At 37.2% G+C, this 24,538-nt stretch overlaps 1 protein-coding gene across 1 annotated transcript in view; it reads left to right on the forward strand.

Moving 5' to 3' along the window:
• The window catches only part of POLA1 (DNA polymerase alpha 1, catalytic subunit), a 182,393-nt gene that overhangs the window by 54,125 nt on the left and 103,730 nt on the right, over positions 1–24,538 (forward strand). The window contains 6 exon segments of the mRNA XM_031060204.1: positions 10,188–10,220; positions 11,758–11,850; positions 15,056–15,261; positions 16,501–16,633; positions 18,140–18,271; positions 20,266–20,440. Coding sequence (XP_030916064.1) covers positions 10,188–10,220; positions 11,758–11,850; positions 15,056–15,261; positions 16,501–16,633; positions 18,140–18,271; positions 20,266–20,440 — 772 coding nt within the window.

Below are 24,538 nucleotides of genomic sequence, written 5' to 3' on the forward strand. Positions count from 1 at the left end.
TGTTTTAGAAATCTAGGTTTGTGCAAATGTATTTTGAATTCTTTACAAATGAGATAACAGTAGGTCTAAATGACAAATTAAAGATTTAAAAAATAATCAGCATGCCTCTCTTGTAGTAATGGATTTATGGAGGTAGCATGCTTAACTTGCATTTGTAATTAAGGTTTTTCCATCATTAGAATAGAAATGTATTCCTGTTGAGCAGTATCTTTTTATGTGATTTATGTGGATTGAATGAGTGGCAAAACTCCACTACTTTAATCTGTTATGTGGCTAAAAGTCAGTATTTGGATTGGATTCCTAGAGGGTCATGCTGAAAGGTTAAATACATTTGTCTGTTTTCTTGGTCTTCAAATTTCCATATTCTTTACAAGTAACAAACAAATCGATGTCCTGTGGGATTGTACAATGACAGCTTAGCAACTTGGCTTCATTAGTAATGAAGCCATACTGCTGTTCATTTCAAATCTCTAAATACTGAAATGGGTGGGCTGTACGTGGAGTGCTTAACAACAGACTAATGCAGAAAAGAAACTTCTGAAATTATAATTTCTTTGCACAAGTTCATAGTCCTGAAGAATGTAACTGTATGCATTGATAAGCCACTAACCTCGTTCCATTTTTAAAAACAGCACAAGTGTCCTGGGCTATGAGACAGACTGCAAAAGGTATTAAAAGTGCCCTATACTGTAATTTAATTGACCAAGTGACCACTGGCTGCTGAAATCTTAAAGGCTTATAATAAGGTGGTCCCTTTCAGGAGTTTGCTTTTACATGAAGCTCATCTTTTCTCAATTGGAGTACTCCCAAAGTGGTCATGGAACATATTTCTGTTTCTGCAGGAGCTCTCTGACATCAAATATGGTTCCATCCTTAGCTCTTAGGTGATTATGATAGATGTGTTGTGGTGAATGTCTGTGGATAGGCAATAGGTTCCAATGACGTGGACCCTTTTATTCCTGTGCATCCTTACAGGAAAAATCTGGAAGGTGAACTCACCCTACAGTTCCTATTCCTGACGTAGAGTTGCAAGCCTTATTTAACAAGCAATTTAGGATTGTTAACTAGTAATTTTCTTTTGTAGTTAGTTTAAAAATGGTTAAAAAGCTTAAATGAGCCTTTAAAAAATGTTATTTCTACATTATACGTCTTACAATTGTTTGGTTGGTTAGTAAATGCTTACTTTTTTCTAGGAGAGTCTTTTGTATCCTGAGGAGCTCTGTCTTGGGCTTTGGTTGGTTGTTGGTTTCCTTGTCAGACATATCTAGGGAATTTGGGAAGCTCATTTTTAAGAGGTAATCTAAAAAGGCTGTATCTGACTCTGACAGACTGTCAGGAGCTCTTTCCGTCTGTATCCAATCCAGCTGCATCAAGTGCTATAAAGAAGTTGCACGGAACAAATCAGAACTGAGACTTCATGCTGTTAACCATGCATGTTCCTCGTCGTATTTTCAAATCTTTGGAGCAATCACTAGGTCCTGCCTTAAGGAGAAGATGTTAAGCATGCCATGTAGAGCTGGAACTGTTTCACAGAGTCACAGAATATGTTGAGTTGGAAGGGACCCATTGGGATCATTGAGTCCCGCTCCTGGTCCTGTGCAGGACACCCCAGAAGTCACACCGTGTGCCTGAGAGCATTGTCCAGACACTTCTTGAGCTCTGTCAGGCTGGTGCTCTGATCACGTCCCTGAGCAGCCCAACTACCCTCTGGGTGAAAAACATTTTCCTGATATCCAACCTAAACCCCTCTGACTCAGCTTCAGGCCATTCCCTTCACTGGTCACAGAGCAGAGATCAGTGCCTGCCCCTCCGCTTCCCCTGACAAAGAAGTTGTCACTGCAGTGAGGTCTCCCCTCGGTCTCCTCCAGGCTGAACAGACCAAGGGACCTCAGTGTCTCCTCATAAGGTTTTTTGTCTCTAGCACCACCTAAAAAGGCTTTTACTATACTGCTAAAAGAGATGAGAAATCTGCACGCAGAGCTGTGTCTGAAGGCTTGGAGGAAGTATCCCAACCAGGCATGGGTTTATGGGACTGAAGATACAGATGCAGTCTAAGACAGAGTTGCAGGGAGTGGTGTTCCAGGCTGGCAACAGAGAGGAGGAAAGTCCATAGGCATTTGTAAAATAGCCTGTATAAGTAACATAATGTGGAAACATATCATAATATTTTTTATGATTACTCTAAGGGTAAATGAAAAATTAAACCAGAGCTGGGTTCTTAAAAGTACATTTGTGTACTCTCTAGGCATTCATATACACTTGATCTCTCATCTTTTGCAGTTTCTTTCGTGGAAGCTTGAACATCCAAGTATAGTTGGGAAGCTGTATGTACAGGAACTTCTTGCTTAGTCATTGAGACTCATAATCTGTCAGATCTGAAGCAGCTTATTTTGAAGTCTGCCAGAATGGTCCTTTTCTTCAGAGCAGAGAGATGACCTAGAAAGTGCCAGACCTTTGTCTGTAACACTGCTGGAGGCACTCCCTTACTCACATGGATGTGCTTGAAGAGGCCGCCTCCCCTTGCTTTTGGTTACATGGTCCTTCCTGCTCACGTATCCCACCCTGTGCTTGCCAGCATGGACATGCGCTCCTGCCCCTCTCAGTGCTGCCTCAAGGCTCTCCTGCCAGCCTGGGAAGCCTGTTGGCACAGATAAATTTGCCCCATTTAGGCAAATGGATCCTTCCTTGCCCAAGGAATTCTTGGTGCTGACACCAGCTGCAGCCACGGGGGATGAATAAGTATTGTTTAACTTTATAAAAACACCTGTCGTGTTGTCTAAATATATCTAATTTAATGAAACAAAATTATATGCTTTATGAAAATCCTGCATGACATTTAAGAAATTAGGTAAGAGAACTTTCTTTGGAGGCTAATTAAAGGCTAAAATACTTTTCTGAATTTGCATAAATGTTGCTTTGATAGACAATCACTTAGTCAAAATGAAAGAACAGTTTTAAAGCAGTTCAAACCACTTATAAAGATTTTTTGATGGACACAACATCCACAAACAATCTATTCATTACCAAGGCTACCCTGTCCTTTCCTATAAAATGTCAGGATCATTTTCAGTGGATATTACCTGTATCTAGTCAGAGATTGCCTTGTTCTCTTTAGTGTAGCTATTGCAAAATGCCCTTGGTTCTTTTTGAAGAAGAAGGCTATATTCGTCACTAGGCCTTTTTCTTTAAAGAATACTCATCAGGTAGTGCAAGTGTGTTCTGCATCTGTTTTTCTCTTTAGCACTTGCTTGTCTTCTCCCAGGCCTTCCTTTTTCTCCAAGCACACAAGTTGTGGTTATTACTTAAAAGATGCTGACCAGGAGAACCTTAGAAAAGTTTTAATTCTAGTTTTTTGCTTTTTATTAAAAAAACCACCCCAGAAACAAATGCGAGGAAGATTTGATTCTCAGGGAGTTTGCTGTCATCTCAGGTAGTGCACTGAGTTTATCTACTGCTTAAAAATGTTTAGTCCTTGGAGTATTAGTTTTATTTCTTTTTCAGCTTTATAGTCATACATGATGTTTTTGAAAAAACATCTTCTCTACTGATTCTGAGACATACTCCCTGATTTTTCCAGGGCTTCTAGTTATATGGCTGTGAGAGTAACTTCTCTTGGACATGGGACAGTACTTCCATTTCTGTCACTTTGAGATTGAGAGACGTGCTTATATATTTGGAAGATAACTTCTAACACTGTAGTTTTAAACCTGATGTGGAGAATGGTATTGTTATTATTCCCTACTCTGGAATAGATTTTGCTGTTATTCAGATGACAATTTCTGTGCTCTGGTTTTAAACCTTGACTGGATTTTAACTTGTCTGACTAAAAAGGAGACCTTCGTTTATTAGTAATTAATTTCAATTATTTATTGTTCTTGTAATTTTATTTTTTCTAGTGAAAGACTGATTATATTTTGCTGAATGTGTTAAGCCTTTTCAGTTTGGGAAACAAAACAATGTAAAGCTTTCCTGTCTAAATGTTTGTTCATTCCACTGAAACAAATGCTATTGTTTTATCTAAGGAGAGTGCATAAGCATTTAAATATTGAATAACTTAACACATGTTTTGGTATTATTAGGAAATAGTAAATGATGCTTGTCATATTCTTTCTTAATTAGGAGAGGTTTTACTTGTGGTTTGTGATACAGTTACCTTTGATACAGTTGCAGTCATCTTACTCAGCAAAGCTACCTTTGCATCTTATAGTTCAAATACAAAATGTGTGTCAAGGACAAATTTATTTAATGCTTTGGAATAAAAAGAGAATCATAAAAGTCAATGAGCCAAGATTTGTACCACATTCTTCAAGGGATTTTAAATGCTGTTGAGCTTGTTTCTTCATTGAGTGAAACTGGGATCCTTGCTCCTTCATTTTAGGTGTTCAGTTTTGAATGAGTTGGAAAGAAAATAACAGCATGGGTGGGTTGAGCCCTGGTGCTTCTCTAGGAACTGTCCCTGTGTTTGGTTTCTCTGGAGGGGTAGGAGATGCCCGGCCTGTACCAACATTTTTCACAGCTAGTTATCACATGGACATTGTATTCCTGCTGCTTCTGGGAACACAGAACACTTCTGGGAAGTGTGTCAGAGCCAGGTCAGTTACCTTCGATGCACTCAAGTGTTCAGCTTTATTGTTGAGCACTCCATTTCTCTGTTTTGAGATTGTAAAATCATTTCCAACATGGAAGTTTTTGTGTCTATGTGGTTTCTTTTTTGTTGTTGTTTTGTTGTTGCTTGCTTGGTTTTTTGATTTGTTTTTGTTTGTGGGGGTTTTTTTTTCATTTTGTTCAGTGCTTTTAAGGGTATGTTTCACTGTTCTTTCTTTCATCCTAATACCAAAATAACACTTTCCAAAATAGGCAAAATTTGTTTTAGTGTAGCATGGTTTGTAACATACTGTATAGAAAAATCAGTAGTTTCACAATTTAATAAGAAAACAATTCTGGTTCTCCCATTCTCTTCAGTGAAGCTCACCACAAGTACTTGAAATAGAAGTACTGTAGAATTTTAAGGATATAAGTGTTTCTGGCACCAAGGGAACATTGTCTTCAAATTCTAATTTGATTCTCATCATCATCTGTGCTTTATTGTAACCTTTGCATTTCTTGTCAAAATGTGACAAAGATACACATAATTTTTTTTGTACTCAGCACATTTCTGTTGCTGCCTTTTTTGTGTCTTCTGTTGTTTGTGAAGGAAAAGATTCCACCTTTTCTTGGCATGCAAACATGTGTCACTGGATCTTTGTGTACAGTGCTTCAGCCCTTGGAACCATTCTCCCTGAGGTTTTGGTGCTCCATCCAGTACTGCTGTTATATACAGAAGCTGTGAAAGTTGTGTTACTGTCTGTCAGCTTTGATGGGTAGAGTATGAACAGGCAATTTCAGCATTTCTGAAGAAAAACAAAACCAAAACAACACAGAAGGAAAAACTTTGGCAGTTTGGGTGTATTTCTCCTGCTGTTAATGTTTCATAGGAGTGTACATTTTGGAGAAGTGTAACTTTGGATGTATTGTCCAATTACAGCAAATACTCAGTAAAAGCTCTTTGAAACAAACTTATTAACTACTTGAATCTGATCACTCAATCTTTTCTAAATCAAGTCCATTGTTTGATAAAAAGACTGAATTGCTATTATTCATTCTCTGTGGCAAATAAGGCCTCCATCTTTCTTTCACTTAGGGCATATGTGCCTTTTTGTCCAGCACTAGAAACCTTTTCTGGAAATCCTCCTTTGTAAAATCTTTTTACAGCATCCTGTGACAGTGGTTTATCAATGCTGGTCTACTTAAGACAAAATCCTGGCAAAGTTAACGAATAGGCTACAAAAATACAGAGGTTCAGAAATATTTAGAGTAGTGAGTGGTGTTACTGGAACACAGTTTTTCCATCTCATTTATTCCTCTGTCCCATGGGAAGGAATAGCTAATAAGAATTAGTAAAGCAGGTGAGAGAATTATTTTCTTACTACATAATTGCAAAAGTAAATAAATGATGTGGAAAAATATATCAGGTCTACTCTGGATAAGTGCAGATGGTTTTCAAAAATGCAGTTTTTTACAGGGCCTTAAGGCTTCTTGTTTTTCTCCTCATGCAGAGTGAATGCACAAGGAGTGGTGAGGGTAGGGTTTGTTTGTTTGTTTGGGGTTTTCTGGTGTATGCTTCTCTGGTACAATGTTTTTATAATGACTGTGCTCATTCTTTTCAGTTGGATCTTAAGTCTTCCCTTCTGTTCCTTCATGTCTATGACCCCAGGATTCTGCAGAAAATCTGTGTTTACAGGAGAAATCTTTGCACCAGCATATTAGTTTTGTATGCTCTCATTGGTTTTTAACTCTTGTATCTTAGTTTGTGTCCACAGAAACATCCTCTCAGCAGAAGGTACTCCTCAGAGGTTTTTAAATAAGGGATCTTCAAAAATACTTGATGTAATAAATAATAGTAAAGCTGTTCTTTTTATATTTATATTTTTTAACCATTCCCTGTCTTAAATCACAACCTCATTTAATTAAGTAATTAATGAGATGGGGTAGGATTAGAACAGGGAGTTTTGCAGTTTGATGAGGGCTTGTCTGCAATTATGATCATTAAGTTTATATTGATTTGCAGCGCATGGGTGAGAGAATGTGTGTTGCTAGTCTTGCTTTTACAAGAAAAAAAGTTAAAAGAGTTTCACAGATGTTCACTGTTCTGAGAAGTTCACAGGTTTTAGAAGTATATGTTTGCTGGGGGGAGGGGGCATGGCTGTACAGATGGGTTGCCAGGCAATTAATTCTTCCTACTTTGAACAGGAGACAATCCAGCTCTCATAAGCAGTGCACTATTATTTGCAAAAGGAAACTACCCGATATCATTTTTCCTATTCTCTTCCTTCTTTCTTCTGTCTTCCCACCTCCCTTCCTCTGCTGTGCATTTCTGAGAAACTGCTCAGGATTGATATGATAGCAGAGCTGTCATTCTTTCTAACAAAAAAAAAAAAAGTCACTTTTAATCTAGGTATTTTAATAGAGTCCCATTAAGGATGTATTGCTGACTGAAATATTGGCATGAAGGGCTCTCACTGAGCTGAGCCCAGGAATTAAGAAGTCAGGAAATGGGCTGCTGCATTGCTAAAGAACCTTGTGTGACACAGTATCTCCTGATTGGGGGGATCATTACTGCTATTATGACTCGACTTGCGTAGGAATTTTAAATTTCATCTGAATGTCAGTAATAACCCTCTTAGCAAATTATCCTGAATAAAATCACGAAGGCATTTTATATAATAGGTGTTGAATTACTGGATAGATTTGCTAATTAAATACTCTTTGTTCTGCTGCAGTTGACATTACAGGGTAAGATCTTGAACAATTATTCTCAACAGCTGTACTTTGTTAAGGGAAAAATTAACTACAAAGTTTATTTTTTTTCTACACTTGAAATTGGCAGATTTTTGAAATGTGCTTGAAAAAATTCCATCATCCAGTTGGTAATGAGAGGATAAATATGCAGGTGTTGCTGTGAAATCAGATAACTACTGACTGCCTTATTAATGAATTTAGCAATACTTTATAACCTTCTGTTTTGTAGCTGTTGGCACTTCCAAGTGATCTCCTGTCAGAACGGGTGGCACTAGCATATGCCAGTCACTTGATGAAGCCAACTTGTCTGTGACCCTCTTGCTGTGATTACCTACACCCACTGCTGTCCTCAGGGACAATTGAGAAATGGTTTTTGCACAGCCAGACAATATTTTTAGTAGGGGGTATTCCTTTTTAAAAAAGAAAAAAAAAGTTATCTTTCTCATTATTAATGGAATTATTTCAGAGAGTGAAGTAGAAAATGCCAGAGATTATCAGGGGAAAATTGATAGGCTTTCCTTTCAGTATAAACTCTTCATTTCAGTGTAATTTTTCAATTTTGTTTCAGGGACTCCTGTTTGCTTTTGGAGTACTAAGGGAGAGGTAGAACCTTCCTCTGTAGGAGTTAGCTAATACATAAGAGGAAGGGTTGTGGGGTGGTGAATATGTTGGAATTTTGACTACTTTAAATGAAATTTGATATCATGTACCAGTGATATGTCTTTAGAATAATTTCAAAACTCCATAGAAAGGTGGTGGGGTCGAATATCTGAATCACTCACTAGGAGATGAATAGGAGTGGAATACCCTCTTTTTGAGCTTCCAATTAAAATGGAATTGTGTATGTGTGATCCCAGTGACAGGTACAGCCTAGCAGGAATTTGCAGTTAAGGCTCACCATTTTCCTGTTCTATAAAGAAGACTGAGGACAGCTGAGCTTTCTGCACTTTTGGACTTCAGCAAAGTTCAGGCATCACATTGTTTAAGTGCCTGGTTAGCAGCACCAGTGAATGGTCTTTAAATCAACTGGATGTTTTGAACTTGACCCAGAGAGTGTAAATCCATAGATATCCATATGTGCTTGGGGAATAACCCTGATAAGGACATGTGTTGTGAGTTCAGCTGTGTCAAAGTTACATCACAGTTTGGAACTGAACCTGTCTTCAAGTGCCTTGAGGGGAATACAGCTTTCAGTGCATAATTGCAGACAAAAAAAAGTCATTCTTGCACTGTGGTTATGTAAAGGTTCTGAAATACTGAAGAAACTTGCCATTGGTGTTAAAGGAATGACAGTGTTGCCATCCTCTTTGTGTGCTGTTGTGTAGAGGTGGAGATTTCACCTGTTTCAGAATTCCTTGCTGTGATAGCATAGTCAGCATCACAACAGTAAAGACTCTTGGCTTCATTTTGGACTCCTTGGCCTTATGAAAGTAATGAGATTTCCCTGAACATGATCTTATTCCCACTGAGCATGGACAGCTCTTGTCTGTTTGTCTCTTTTCTTTCCTCATCCCTGTTGATTTCTACTGCTCAGCTCCCTGCCATAGGCTTCTTGACTACAAGTCTAAATTCTGCCTTTTGGCAAATATGGCCAAGGAGTATTGCAATTTAATATGTGAAAAATAGTGAAGGTGAGACTTGGTTACTAAATTTGATGTAAGCTGTTCATACTGTGTTGCCTGACTATATTTTGAGTTCCAGATTGTTTGGGGTTCACCTAACAGACTCTGATCTATCATTGCTGTAACATGTGGTTCAGATTAATCCTCAAGAAAATTTAAAATATAAATATATATGACTGGCAGGATTGGCTGAAGAAAAACTGAGGTTTCTGCTGAGTGGCAGTGGAAAGGACTGAAACCAAGGAAGTGGAATCTGGAGCTGTGTGCCAGAGCACCAGGATGTTGATAAGAAGGAAATGGGGGGTACAGTGGAACTGTGGCCAAGTGACTGAAGGAATGGACCAGATGCTGGTTCTCATGCAGCTATGCAGAATTCACCAAGCTCTTCCTGCTGCTCCAACTACTTTTTTTTTTTAATTAATCTCATTTGATTGTCCCTTTTCTGTGCTACAGCTGTACCTGTGGCTTCAGATGAGGTGCTCTCCCCACCCTCCACTGTGCTGAGCACTGTTAGAGATGGAAGCAGCAGCCTACCCACATGAGGTCTCTTTAGCTGTTTCTAAGGTTCAGAGAGGTGCTGTTCAGAGCATTTGGAGAATTGGAATGCATTCTTGGGTGAGGAACAAGCCTGGTTACGCCCCTTGACTCAAGATCTGTGTCCTGTCTTTATCCCAGCTCCTTGTCCCAGTTCTGGTTTCCATAAGGAGTTTGCTTTTTGATGACCCATTTTGAGATCATTACAAGGGTAGTCAACCTTTTGACTAAGTCTTCTTAAGTGAGCACCATCCAGGCTGGACTGAATCAGACAGGATGTTTTTTGGAAAAAAATCAATGACATCAAGAAATAAGATGATGGATATGAAGGCAACAACTGACCTAAATTACTGAAAGAGACTTAATTCTGGCACTTGCTGATTAAGTTGTATTTAAGCCATTTGATTCAGTGTTCTTTTTTCCTAAGGTAGAATGTGTGCATGCACATGCAATTTTGAGATTTGTTTTAATCTTGTTTTAGGGGAGTTAATAATAGCATTAATACAAGGTCAAACGAGAATTTACTCATGTAATAGGAGTATTGAGGTGACTGTGTGTTGCCAGGAGAGAGGTGGTTTGCTTTGTTTTGAAAGGTGAGAGCATTTGGAGTTAGCAACCTAATGGATATGTTTGCCTGTGTTAGCCTGTAATTATATCATACGCTAATCTTTGATTATTTTTTTTTTATTTCAGATTTTGATGCATACCAAGGAGATGGTGCAGAAGGTAATGCTGAGCATTTTCATTAAACAACAACACTTAAAGAGCACACCTGGTGAAATTTTTTTATTCCAGGAGAACTGTAACCCAAACAGACTTGAAATCACTTCTTAGGATGCCTAGTTTACAAATGTAATCCTTCCTGATAGATTATAGCTTTTTTCTTTTCCTACCACAGATATGATCTGGACCCTGCTTGAAGCCTATGTGGGACTGTTTCAAGCAAATTAGCAACAGTGCTAATTAGAGTTTACTCATAAACCTGTTACACCATGTGTTCTAGTGGTTTATTATGGTTTATTTTTTGGCATCCTTTAAACTCTGTCACGGGGTGATTTTTTGACTCTGTGAGTTTAACATGGACATAGCCATGTTGCAGTTTTTACAGCTGCATTGATTTTCCACCACTGAAAATGTCAGGTCTGAATTTTTTTTTCAAATTAATATTATGCAATTATATGCATCTGCCAATTTTTTTTGTTATTGTCGTGACATTTACTGGTGTTGGTAATTTTTCTTTTTACCTTTTTTCTTGTATGCCTTTCATATGCACCTCAGGCTTTTTTATGTTCCTCAGTTTGTCTAGAATTTGCTCCATTATCCAGAGTATTACACAAGTATGGCTGGTGTTTTAATACAGTCTTCTCCAAGCAGGGCATTTAAATTGTTACAAGAATCAGAAGTGATGACAGGGGCAGAGTGTCAGTCAAAGAAAAGGGGTTCAGTAAATGTTTGTGTCCATCTCTGGCTGTAATTGTTCAGTAGTTCAGCCTGGAAGGAGAAAACTTGTGGGTCATAGTAGCTAGATCCTTCTCCAAAAGGAGCATTCCCTGAAAGATCTGGTGCCCAGGGGAGGACAAACACAGGTGGTTGGATTAGCAGCAGTTAAAAGATGGGAGAGGGAAGATGGAACTATGAAGCCATCTGCATAATCTGAAAGAATGAAGAAGAGCAGCCTAATCTGGGCAGTGCTGTGGTATTCTCAGGTGCTGTCATCCACAGATTTGTTTGAAATTGAGAATCTAAGTATTTTTTCTCTTTTTTTTTTTTGCTCAGTGGTATTGTGATAGCTGCAGATGGGATGGGATACCTGACTGTGATCATACCTTTCAAACACTTTGGCTGACTGCCTTGTCTGAATTTGCCCAGCAGTCTTGTGGAAGTGATTTCCTTGTGTCTTAGCAGTCCAAAGTTATTTCTGATCAGAGTTTCTGCTGTTTCTCAAGATCAGATTTGTTCACTAACTTATTTTTCTAGTATTCATTTAGTAAAATGTTACCTATTTATATTATGTACACAACTGGACAGTGGTCTTTTAACGTGTCAGTGGCTGAAGTTTCTTTATTCTCTTCAAATTCAAATAGGTTTTAATGAAATGTACAGACCTGTCAGTAAAAATTTGTTTTCTTGCTAGTATACTTTTTAGTGTTTAAGGGATAGTATATAGATAATGATATTTTTGAACCTTGAAAGTTATGTAGGACTTGTAGAAGATGGAGTGGCTCTTTTTTGTTTTTCAAAGCTTTTTTTTTTTTTTGTTTAGATGAACCTTGAAGTGATTTATGGAGACACAGATTCCATTATGATAAACACTAATAGCACCAGTTTGGATGAGGTCTTCAAGCTGGGGAATAAGGTAAGGAACTTTTTCTTCTTGAAGATTTCCTACATAGGTCTGTGTTGTTACTCTGAGTGGTATTAAGATGATATTAAGAGAGGATTCTGTGGCACAAGCAGAGAATATGTCATAAGAAAGAACTTCACAATGTGTGGAACCTATGAAGTAGTAAAAACTCAGCTATACCTGCTCTTTTTCAGGTGTAGCTATTCTGTGCATTTTTAAAAATGATTAAATGAACCATTTCATTGCATAACAAGCTTTATTTACGAATCCTAAGGTAGCAGGAGAGTATCTCAATATTTGGTGAACCAAAGTACAAGGTACAATTTCTCCTCCAAGTTACCTTCCATTACAACATGAACAGTTCTGAATTTTTCAGGAGGGATGTTTCTCAGTTTAGTTTTGTTTAATTATGTAATTTGTATGACACTCAATATGTTATCAGATTTCCAGTGGTAAGTTCAAATATCAATTTTCATGGTATACCAGATACAGAAGAGATCTAATTGATTAGGGCTGGCAATTGATGATGTGGAAGTTTCGTGGCTCTCTGAAATTGTGGAAGAAAAGTGAGAAATATTTCAGAACTTTCTAAAGAAGAGATGTAAGAGAAGCTGTTTTTGAAAGATAGAAGAAATTGTGATGAAAATGAGAGCTATGGCAACTTTAAAAACACTAAAGAAAGCAAAGATGTATTCATTATAGTATTAAACAGAAGAAATTTAATTTTAAGGCAGAGAGTGATTCCAGGGTTTTTTAGAATACTTCTGCCTGCATGCCAGTGGGAACATTTAGAAGTAGATGCATTCAGGAGCAGAAAATGGGATAATAACTTGATATCATAACTGAGTAGCAGGAGGGCTGCTGACATGGTAGAAAGCAGTCTTTCTTTTTTGTTTGCCACATGCAAGATTATATATAATTTCTAGTGTATATACAGTAGTCTATAAGAAAGTTTAATCTTACTCCAGTTGTGTGTGTATGTGGTTTCATTCTGGTTTATTTATTGTCCCTGTGCTCCCATTTGATGGCTAAACATTACAGAGGGTAGTTAAATAATAATAACTTCTATGAAATCTGACAGGATAAGCATAATAGGTTAAGTACATCTGAATTAGAGTCAGGTTTTCTGAGAGAATAGCTATGCGTTTGAACGTGTCAGCTGCTTAATGAGAGTAAAATCTTAAGGTTTTAAAAAAAAGGACAGAAAGATATGTTTTGATTAAAATCATGTACAACATATAAAAAGTGCATAAACTTATCTCTGTAAACCAGCACAATCAAACCTAGCATCAAAATTGCAGATGTTTTGGCTTTCAATATTCTTTCTGTGGCAGAAAAAAGTGATTCATATCTGTCTCATTTCACGTTTCTTGTTTGTTTGTTTGTTTATTCCTCAAGAAAGTTAGTTGTTCTTTTTGCTAACACTTTGATCATTTGCATTTTCCTTGTTTTGAGTAATTCCTATTAAAAAAATCAGGATAAAGAATTGTCTGTTTTGATGAGGAACACTCTCAAGAAATGTCTCTGCTCCACTGCATAATAATTTCTTTCCCAAAGTTTTGTGTTCAGAGGTGAGGAATATTTACATTGCTTTCACTGTAGTTTTGCTTTAGTGTAGATTGTATGGAAGGCACAGAGTTTGAATGCAAACAATTACAGTGAGAGCAGTTAGTGAGTGTACCCCTGTTCTGATGTAAAGTGTGAATTTATGAATTGTCTTCAGCAGTGAAGCATTCCTCCAAGAGATTAAGTTTGGTTTTTTTATTGGAGAAAATTCTCTTATGTGCCTTCTGAATTCCCCCATCTAATGTGTGTGTTCTCTCCCACCCTTAACCCTCCAGTATTTATATCCATGCCCTTTTCAGTCATTACTTAGCAGAAGTTTTTTCTCATTTTCTGTGTGTCCTTGTGAAGCACATTTGCCAGTACATTCAGTACTGAACTGGGTTTTGAGCATTTGGTTAGTATGCTGTAAGAAAGAAAAGTTGAAAATAAAAATTGCAGAAAAATGTTCAGAGGAATTGTTTGACTGTTTTAAGAAAGAAGATATGAACCTTGTAGCAAAATGGTTTTTGCCTCATGATGTCCTTCAAAATTTAGAAATAAACAGTGAGATTTTATGCATAGGGTCTTGTTCTTGGTGAGAGTATCTACAAGGCAAAAGAACTTAAATGCATATCCAGCTTCAGTGAGACATGAGAAGAGGATAGTTCATAGTTGGTGGTAAAAGTGTGAGTGAATATGGATACTGAAAATCAACAGGGAAAGTTAAGTTGTAAAGGAAAGAAAGTAAAGAGCAGAACATGAAGACAGAACAGGACACCTGGCATATGCAGATAACTCTGTTGAAGAACATAAAGTAAAAACATATGAAGAAAGAAAAAGGGAAAAAGCAAGTGGGAAACATTCAGCTGAGCCAGTAGGTGGGTAAATGTGTACTGGAACCAAAGTTTGTTGTTAAAGGTTCATGCTGTTTTGAGCTGTTGCACTTCTGTTCCCTTAGAATAGAGGTAAGAGATACTTGGTACTATATTAAGACAACATATCAGTGCCATTTGAAACTTTTGTGCATGGATAAAACAGCCTGTGTGTAGAAAAACTTCACCTTTTCCTCTCAAGGAAATCAGGCTATGGAAAAGGTGGGTATATTGTGGGGAAGGGTAAAAGAAACTTGCCTGTTTTTCCTGAACATGCACACACAGAGCTCTGGTCTGCAGTCATAGTTTTTCTCCCCTCCCTGGTTTAGGATGAGAGTGGGAAGAAAGAAAGGTGCCTTTGCCAGATAACTTTTCTATAAGGCTGTTTGCCTTTTCTGTCTGAGTGACCATCTCTTGTCTTTGCCTAAGTAGGTCCCTGCTGTGAAATCCCTTGTTTGCTTAATTTATGGGAGAAGTTAGATGGAGTAGCTGTTCCAGTAGAATGACCTGGAGTCAGTTATCTCCAAGGTCACTTCAATCTCGTGTTTATCTGCCTTCCTTAATTTTATTAAGGAGTCAGTTGTACCAAGCTGTAGATACTAAAAAAGTCAACGGGTCAACCTTAATTTTAGTAGTAACTTGTAGTTACTAGTGTATAATGAATTAATGATATCTGACCAGTCTTTAAAATATGTATGCAAATACACAGTGTGTAATGTAACTTGTTTTAAAACTTAAGAACAATTTAATTGTCCACTGTTAAATTGTTGCATTTGTTGTTAATGTTGGTGCATTTGCAGATCAAAAATGAAGTGAACAAGCTGTACAAATTGTTGGAAATTGATATTGATGGAATTTTTAAGTCCTTGCTATTGTTAAAGAAGAAGAAGTATGCTGCTCTGAGTGTGGAACCAACAGGAGATGGGAAATATGTAACTAAACAAGAGCTGAAAGGGCTGGATATAGTCCGGAGGGACTGGTGTGATCTTGCTAAACAGACTGGCAAGTAAGTTTCTTTGTGGCATTGTCTTCTGTGCTCTGTTTGAAACAGCAAACATTTGTAGGTACTTTTCTAAACATTTGATACTGTGTTTCCTGAAGATCACAGTTGGTAGCTAACATCAAGACTTAGCTGATTTTTGGAGGAGATGTAAATGTTACCTTCTGCCATTGGTAACAGGTTAGACCTGTGCAAGTCCAAATGTCTACGAATTTCACTCTGGTTTTGTGTCTCCTGTGGAAGTTGTGCTTTTGAGTTGTCAGTGTTGTAAATGTCATTTGATAAACCAGAACTTAAATCTTGTGAAGATGGTAGATGCTGTCAGCATTTGGAGTTGTAGGTTCTAGGTCAGATGTTTTATTTCCTAGAGAAGTCTGTGCTCAGCACTTTCAGCACCCTCTAAAAAAGCTGCAAGTGCACTGGGTGCAGCCTGAGGGGGTGGTCCCTTTCCCCAAGGCCGCTTCTCTTTCCTTTTGCCATGAGACTTCATTATGATGGATACTGGATTGACTGTTTATTAATTGTCGTTGGACAGGGCATTTTAATGTTTTAATTCAGTAGAAGTAACGCATTTAGCATCATAGAAAGAAAATTAGAGAGAGTGGAGAGGTGGTCATCTGGCTGCTGACTCATTGTATAGTGCCTCTTGAAAACTTAAGCAGCTCATGGTCGAAATGTATCCAAAAATGAATACTTTTCACATCTGTAAAAATACACCACACACTTGCTTACTGTTCTTAAGACTTGCATTTTCTAAGAAAAGATGCATCATAATAGAAGCAAATTTTTCCAAGTTAGGAATGTATTAGTAATTAAAGCTATACAAATGTTGGAGAGTGTTCTTTAGTGACTAACTCTTCTGCAGCTGGCAGATCTTCCAACCACATTTTGCAGCAATAGGCAAGACTTTGCTTACTTGATATGTTCTCTTCTCCCCCATCTTAAGATACCTGCTATGGAATAATAAATGGAAAAATGATATGGCAGAAGAAAATAGAAAGTTGCACTCACCCATTCCAAATCATTATTTAGCATTAGAACTATTTGCAATAATTTGCTTTTAGTAAAATAAGTAAATAAATAAAACACAACATAAAATATACTGGTAAATTTCTATAAATTTTTCATCAGACTTCATCCTTGGGCTCTTTAATGTCTAGAGAAAATCTAGGGGAAGAGAACATTGTCTGTTGTAATGGTTTTGCATGTGCCGAGATTTTCTTAATTTTTGTACTGTTTTTGCAGCTATGTAATTGGTCAGATTCTTTCTGATCAGCCCCGAGACATAATTGTGGAAAATATTCAAAGGCGACTTATAGAAATTGGAGAAAATGTGGTCAGTGGGCAGATCCCTGCAAATCAGTTTGAAATAAACAAGGTAAGTGATCTTGCACTTTTCTGTCCCAGAAAAACTTTACTGTTCCTGAATATATTGACTGCTGACAAAAATATTTTTAATCCTTATGATGCTGTGAAACAGCAGGAGTTTTATTAGGTACTGAAAATTCAGGACATGCTGTGAAGATTCTAAAATTTGAGGGGGAAAAAGCCCTACTGGGGCTGGAGGCTCCAGAATAACACCTTTGTGTCTTGTCCCATCCTGCTGTTTACCAGACTCATTCTTCACTTTGATAATGATATGATGTTTTCAGGAGAAGTTCTTTCCTAATCTGCTACTTTATATTTCAGGTTTGAAATGCATAAACTGAAGAATGCAATGGAAACGAATCAAATACTCTGTTTTCTAGAAAATTCTAATAATATTTCCCTAGAAAGCTCTGTATTAAAAAAGCTAATAGTCATTTTGAGACCTCATTCAAGACTTTTTTGCAACAAGAAGTAAAATACTCTGCTTTGTTTACAGCAGTTTTAGCATCAGCGTTGCAGTTTTGGGTTTTTTTTTTTGGGAATCCTCAATGATAAAAACTGTATTTTTAGCTTCAGAGACTCCCCTTTCCTGTTGGGGGGGTGTTTCACCACTGAATTGGGTACATGCCCCTTTTATGCTTCTAATAAAAGAGATCTATCAACTGTCCATCCAAAGTCTGTTTCTTTTGCCATTTGGACATCTGTCTGCTCTGTAAGACTCTGTCAGTCAGTTAAGAAATGTGTTCAGGTTGTCATATGAGTGTAGAGAAATCACTGAATTTTATGGTTGACTGAAAAAAATGTTCTGATGCAAATCTTCTAAAAGCTCTTAGTGTCCCTGTGAAAGATATATATAGCAAAATGTTCACTTAAAATTCCTGAAGTCCCTCTGTTTTACTACTTCAAAAAAAATGTATTTAACTATTACTATTAAGTGTAGAAGTTGTTTCTAAGAATTGGGATGACAGTAAATATTTAAATGTAGCATTTTATTTTGTTTAAAGGAAAAAGTCATTGTGGAATCTCAATAGTATGAGATACACAGAAGTATTTAAATTCGGTTGTACCCTCTTGCTGCAGAGCTTGTTGGTTACCCTTAGCTACACAATATTCAGGTTTACTGTATGACCTTAATGGAACAGGAGTAAGAGGGTACTCTCTGGCTCTGTTTTTGTATTTTGCATAATATTGTCATCTTCAATTTAGTGTAATTTTAAAACAATTGCATTATGATCATAACACGCATTTTTCAGATAGCAATTGTAAGAACATCCTTTTGTTTTATTAATAATAGCATTTATAAAATTTGAAGGACTGGTACCTAGGGCTTAACATACGGCAAATAAGTTTGTTACAGTTCTTTTATCTTACTTTGTGTTTCAGATGAACTTGTGAATAGTAGAAGGATGAAGATAGCTACTGTGTAATCTTGTCTTTTAAAGCTCTGAATTGTCCATCACTGAAGTAATGGATTTTTCTCATAGTTATGTTTCTGTTTTCCCCTTTGATATTTTAGGCATTGACAAAAGATCCCCAGGATTATCCTGACAAAAAAGCCTTACCACATGTGCATGTGGCCATGTGGATAAACTCGCATGGAGGCCGAAAGGTGAAGGCAGGAGACACAGTGTCATATATCATTTGTCAGGTAAAAATGTCTTTCTTTATAGCTAAATACTAGGTATTGTTTTGAGATACAGCAAAAAAACCCAGCTTAGCTCCTGGGAAAATATGTTTTGGCATTTCTTTTTGGTGAGGTAGTCTTATATTTTAAAATAGTCAGTTGTCTGTACTACATTTAGTTTTATAGAGCATTGTGATCAGCTCAGCGACTATTTCCATGTAGTGACTGGTAAAATCTCCCTGAATTCATTCATGTTTGGAATTAGAACTTACTTTAAAGAAAATGCCTAGTCTTCATTTTCAGCAGAAGAAAATTCTGGTGGTGAAGAACCTTTCATTTGTGGAAAGGTAATTGTTTTTGTTGGTTAAATAGTGTCATTGTTTTTTCCAGTATCACCTTTGTCTGTTCAATTCATAGTCATTGGATCTGCTGGCACCTCTGATGTATAGACTGGGAAATTTGAGCCACTTTCTGGTTTCAGGTGTTTATCCTATAAATGCTTATCCCTGTTTCACAAATATATATTCCACTTTGGTTCTGTTAATTAAAAAAAAAGTGTAGGTTGAATTAGATGGACCAAGGCATCATTTAGGCCAAGCTGATGAACTTGACAATGTGACTATTTCAGCTCCTTCATTATTTTCAAACCAAAATATACTGTATTTGACTTAATTGAGAGTTCTTAGCCTGGCACCCCAAAGCTGCCAAGACTTTAGAGAGCTGGGCCACGGGTGCGGCTGAGCAGTGGCACAATACAAGAGAAGAATATACTTGTTGAAAGAAGGGAGCTGAAGGAGTTGCATTGTAATTATTTTTGCAAAGCAGCTGGATGAGCTGAATAGTCCTAAATTAATTTTGTTCTGAATACGAAGTTGTCTGAAAGGAGTAGGAGGAACCAATGGCTTGCAGTCTGTCTTATTAGTGATGGGTTTTCAGTCCGTCATTGCTGACCCTATTGAAACCAGTAGCTCATCTTAAATGAAAAAATGAAGGTGCCATGTATTAATGCATTTGTTCTATTTTGCTGAAAAAAATGGAAAAAGAGACTGTACTTAGCAAAATAACCCCAAACAGTTGTGGTACTAAACCCCACCCTGCCCCATTCCTATAAACATTTATGTCTATTACAGAATCTTGCAAAAATACTGCTTTAAGTTTTGCTCTAAGATTTTTACCACACATTAAAAATGATATTTCCTAGGGCAGTTGAGGAGTGGGATTACGATTCTACAGATTTAAATGAGTTACATTTTCCAAGAGTACTGTCGTCTTAGATCTGATACTTAATTCCTAAATTTATATTGTTTTCAATTTAGTTATTGCCTTCCCAAATTGAATTATTTTCTCCTTATCTTCCTCTTTCAAGTTGGAGAAGAATGTAATGTATATTTTAACCTCTAAGTGGTGTTTCTCTCTTGGCTTGAGATGTCACCATACATTTCTTTCAGTATTTCTGAATATTTTAGAATTTTTTTCTTTCTAATCAACACTGTTGCCTCTGTTATTTATTCATATGCCAATGAGTGCTGGTTCATTCTCTGACCATTCATTCTATTAATATCTTTATAGAATTAAAGAATATAAATTTCCTAGCAAAACAGATATAGTTTTGATATCCACGACTTAGAATTTGCTTCTTGTGCAAAATGATAATGCTGGTTTAGTACAAAGTGAATCCAAAATGCATGCCCTCTGTGTATTTTTAACTGGGCTGATGGTTACAATGTGTTTTCATTGTGCATTTCAGAATTGACAGATGGGACTGTTTACTCTGTCTCCTCGTACTGATTTGCACGTGTAGGCTACAATAATACAAGCTGGTTTTGCATTCTTGAACTTGCTAGTTGATGCCAGCATCAGCAATGCAGTTTTTTTACTACTGCTGGATTTGTATTGGATGCATAATAAATCAACCAAAAGAGTGTGTAACGATTTTGCATTAAAATAATGCATAATATTTGAAGCATAATCCTTTGTATAGAGTTTTTTCACACTTTGTTTTGTGTGTGTCTCTTCAGGATGGATCAGATCTCAGTGCCAGCCAGCGAGCATATGCTCCAGAACAGTTAAAAAAGCAAGAAAATCTTAAAATTGATTATCAGTACTACCTGTCACAGCAAATACATCCAGTAGTTGCTAGAATATGTATGCCCATAGAGGGAATTGACTCTGTTCTTATTGCAACGTGGTTAGGTAAGTATTCTAAATTCAGTTTATTTGAAGAATTTCAAGACCCAAAGTGAGAGGTTTTAATGTATGTTTCTCAACAGAAATGCTTCCCCAGATCAGTCTTTTTACAGTGAACAATAGCTTGTGTTATGCTGCCTGTAGAAAGCAGTGTGGACTCTAAGTGTATTTATGACTTCTGCAGAATAGTATTTTTTCAGAAGGTGATCACTAACATGAGTTTAATCTTACAATCCTTGTTCAGAGTTACAAAATCTGCTCTTCAGAAATGCCAGTACTATTGCATGTCTTTGAGATTTTAAGTTACTAGAGGAGTTCTGGAGTGTGTAATATTTTTCCAGAGAGAAATGCTGGCATCTTTGGCATCTTCCTAGGGGGAAAAAAAGTCGTAATTACAGTGAAAGAATACAAATTTTTACTAGGATGTAAGTGAAGACTTGATTGCAAGAACTGACTTAGTGGATAATAGAAACATAAAATCTTAGTAGCAGTTTTAACTGCTTCATATGGAGGAATTAAGTGGTCCCAAAACCAAGAAGTGCTGTCAAAAAAATATAACTAATGTTAGTGATCCATGAAATCAACAGTTTTAATTCAAATGAGCAACAGGGAATTGCTCTTGTTAGAGTTGTTTTTCCTTTTAAAAGGATGTCTAATAATTAGAATTAGAGATTTTTCTGCCCAACTGTGATTGCCTCTTTCTTCTCTATTCCCTGGGCTTCTTACCTAGAAAAACTGAAAGGCTGAAAATTTGTCAACAGTTCTATTGGGTCTCTGTTCTTGAAAATGCTGTGCTCTGTGTGTGTATTCCTTTTATTGTTGTTTGCTCCTCAAAAGCGATTAACCAACAGACTTGACTGATCTGCTTGATAAACAGAAATTTTGTGATTTGTAACTCACACATAGTTCATTATTTTCAAAAGTGTTGCTTAAGGACATGAAAAAGTTGTTAATTTTGCTGGCTATGAAGTTATTGACGAGACTGCCTTTTCTCTAGGAGAACTTCTTAGAGAGTTGCACTGTGTCAGTTTTATAGTTTGTGTTTTGCCTCTGTCTACAGGAAGTTCAGTCCTGCAGAAATTACTTTTTTCAGAATATTGCAACGCTCAAAGGAAGAGTTAGTTGTCAGCATTTTGTGTTTAGGTAAAGGAGGCCAAGATGCAGGATTTGGCCAATTAAAAATCAACTGGTAGAGGGTAGCCTCAGGACCCTTCAGCTGTGTAACTGCATCTCTGTAGCAGATGAAGTTAGTAATAGCTGAATAGCTTGGAGATTGTGCTTGGAATGTGTGCAAGAAAGGTGCCTTGCTGTTTCTCAGGAAGGAGGATGATAACCATGAAGGATCTTAATCTCCCAAGACAATCCTTGTAACATGCAGCTTTTTCCATCTCCATTTCTGAGTTATTGAGAAGGGGTTGAAGACACAAATTCTGCTTTTTCTGAGTCAGCAAAGGTGTCTCTTGGAGGCATTTGATGTTCTATGTGTCCTCAACAGCTCTCATGCTCTGAGGAGGTGTCAGCCCTGCTCCACACATGCAGGCTGACCACACAAATCATCCTGTTTATTATGTGGCAAGGCCTTGGTATCCAACTTTCCCTTGATGTCAGAATTGACTGTGTGGCATGCCTGACTGAAAAGGTCAAGCACTCTTGGTTAGGTTGAAGGGGTTTAAAATAGGCAGCAAACTTGTCCTTCATTTAGGTAAAAAACAGGAACAATTTCTGAAGCTAGTTTATTTTTATTGGCAAAGATTGTTAGTCTTGTAGAGTTAAGCTCAAATTCAGAGCTCTTATTCACAACAAGTTAGATTTTCAGAAAAGACTGGCTCCCTCCAGACACCTAAATTAACTACCCAGATCTTAAGAACTCTGTGCCACTTGATAGGCACAGAAGGTCCTGCCACTGTTTGCAAGTTCCTGTGCTACTTTTTGCACTGTAGTACATTCCAGATGAAGATTTCTTTTATGGTCTGTAATAACATCATGCAGCTGAGAGTTTATTAATAGTCCACAATTGTCAGTCTGAAAACCTGTATGTATCTATTACAGTCTTGGATCTGAAGTGTGTTCAGCTTGACCTTGCTGTACAGTCAAAATTTTATCACCTTCCCTAGCTTTGTTTTCTTGGGAAAGCTTAAATTGTGCTTGAGGGTAAAGTCAGGTCTCTTTCAAGATTTCTGATCTGCTTAGGTTTTCATGTACAGCACTTGATCAGAGCTGTACATTAGTCATTGCAAGCTGAAGTTATCTTACAGGGTTTTTAATGGTACTGTGGTACCATGGTACTTTTAAATAGTCAAGTGGTTTTCTTTCATAAAAATCAAAAATCCTTTGTAAGATAGAAAAGAGTACAAGATACTTAAGTCCAGCTTGGTAAAACAAGCAAATATGGAAAGTATATACTGATCTGTGATGCTAAGTTGGGTTTTTTTACTTAGTATTTTCATCATGATATACATCCAAATTCCCATTGTTTTTCCCACCATGTTGCAAAAAGGCATGTTTTCCCATTCTGAAGGATACATAAGCATCATATCTATGGACCAAAACCCTGTTGCATTCTCACCGTGTGTGTCTTCCTCCGCTGATCAGATTTACTGTATTATGTAGAATATGTGTCTGTATAGGGAGAGTGGTTGTAGAAAAAAGATTTTGGCTGCATGTTTAACAGAATCTACAATAATGCATGTTTCTAAGGTGAATGTTTCCTGTCACCCTGCTAGTCTGAGTGGATAAAATTGAACTCTGCTAGGGAAGCTTGGCTCGCATCAAAGTGCTGAAAAGTTCTTTGTTCTGTCTGTGCTCAAAGCAAGTAATTTGAAATTATATTAGACACTGAAGAACAGGAACAAATAATGCAACTTAAAAATTGCAGAGAATCCCTTAAGCATCATATTATTTGCTATGGAATCAAGTTGAAAACCACCTTTTATTTTGGGGCATTGTAAGAGGTCTGCTGAGCATTTGAGAGATGGAAGCTCATTGTTCCTAAAAACGAGAACCTCCTGGGCATACTCCTGCTTTCACTCTCTTTGTCTTGAAGTTTCTGAGGAAATGCAGTGGCAAGATGAGGATTGTCTCAGTTTGTAAAACTAAATAAAGCCTGCAATCTAATCAGTTATATAATTTAATAAATCTTATCTTCCTAAGTCTTGGAGACCTGACTTCATCCTTAAGATGAAGCTTTTAAACTGGAAGAACTGTATGGCACAGCAATTCTCTCACTGTATTTCAAAAAAGGGTTTTTTGTTAATACATAAGTACTGCTCCTTGTCTCAAAGAAAGTTCCATCTTATTTGTGTGTTGCCAGAAATAAGCAGGCATTATGGAAGTAGAGTTCTTTAACCATGGGACTTTGTAGCTGTTACTACAGAATATGATTTACTTCAGATGATGGAAGTTGATGACTGCTGTCTTAGTGTCATGATGTTCTGAAAGAGGTGTGTTTTGCTGCCTTAGAGGGATGTGCACCTTGGTGCTCTGCCGATTGCTTGGCATTGGGCATATCTTAGGAAGGCTGTCTGATTTTAGGGAGTCATTACTGGGTCCTGATGAGGCTTGTCTTTAGGAGCACTTCCCAGTTCTGCTCCCTGCTTTGAGATAGTGTTTCTGTGTTAGCTGCTTCTTGTAAGGACACTCACCAGCACCAAATATGTTGGCTTTTTAATTTGTCTTTTAAAAAAATTATTTTTAGAGAATCGTTCAGGTGTCTTTAATATATTGTGTAGCAGCTGCACAGACAGACTCTCCAGACAGAAACCGGGATGGATGCTCTCCTTGTGGCATGCAGAATTTACCTCAGGTTTTGACTTTTTTGCTGTTTTGCTCACATTAGGGAGTGAAGTGAAAGGACAGTGGTGAAAATTAAGATTGAAGTCGTGACAAAACTTCATGACAATACAATAACTAGCCCTAGAGTGTGTGGACTTCACTGTTTTGTGCTGGCTGGGTGTTCTGACATGCTCCAGAACTGCTCAGAACCTGAGAGTCGTTAAAGCGCGTTGGAGTTAATAAAAGAAAGAGTGAAAATATGAATGAATAAAGAGACAACGCTAAGATGAATTAATAAAAGAAGCAATACAGATGTGAGTGAGCAAACGAAGG

The sequence above is a fragment of the Geospiza fortis genome, unplaced genomic scaffold (assembly GCF_000277835.1).
Source record: "Geospiza fortis unplaced genomic scaffold, GeoFor_1.0 scaffold161, whole genome shotgun sequence".
In the NCBI taxonomy this organism is placed as follows: domain Eukaryota; kingdom Metazoa; phylum Chordata; class Aves; order Passeriformes; family Thraupidae; genus Geospiza; species Geospiza fortis.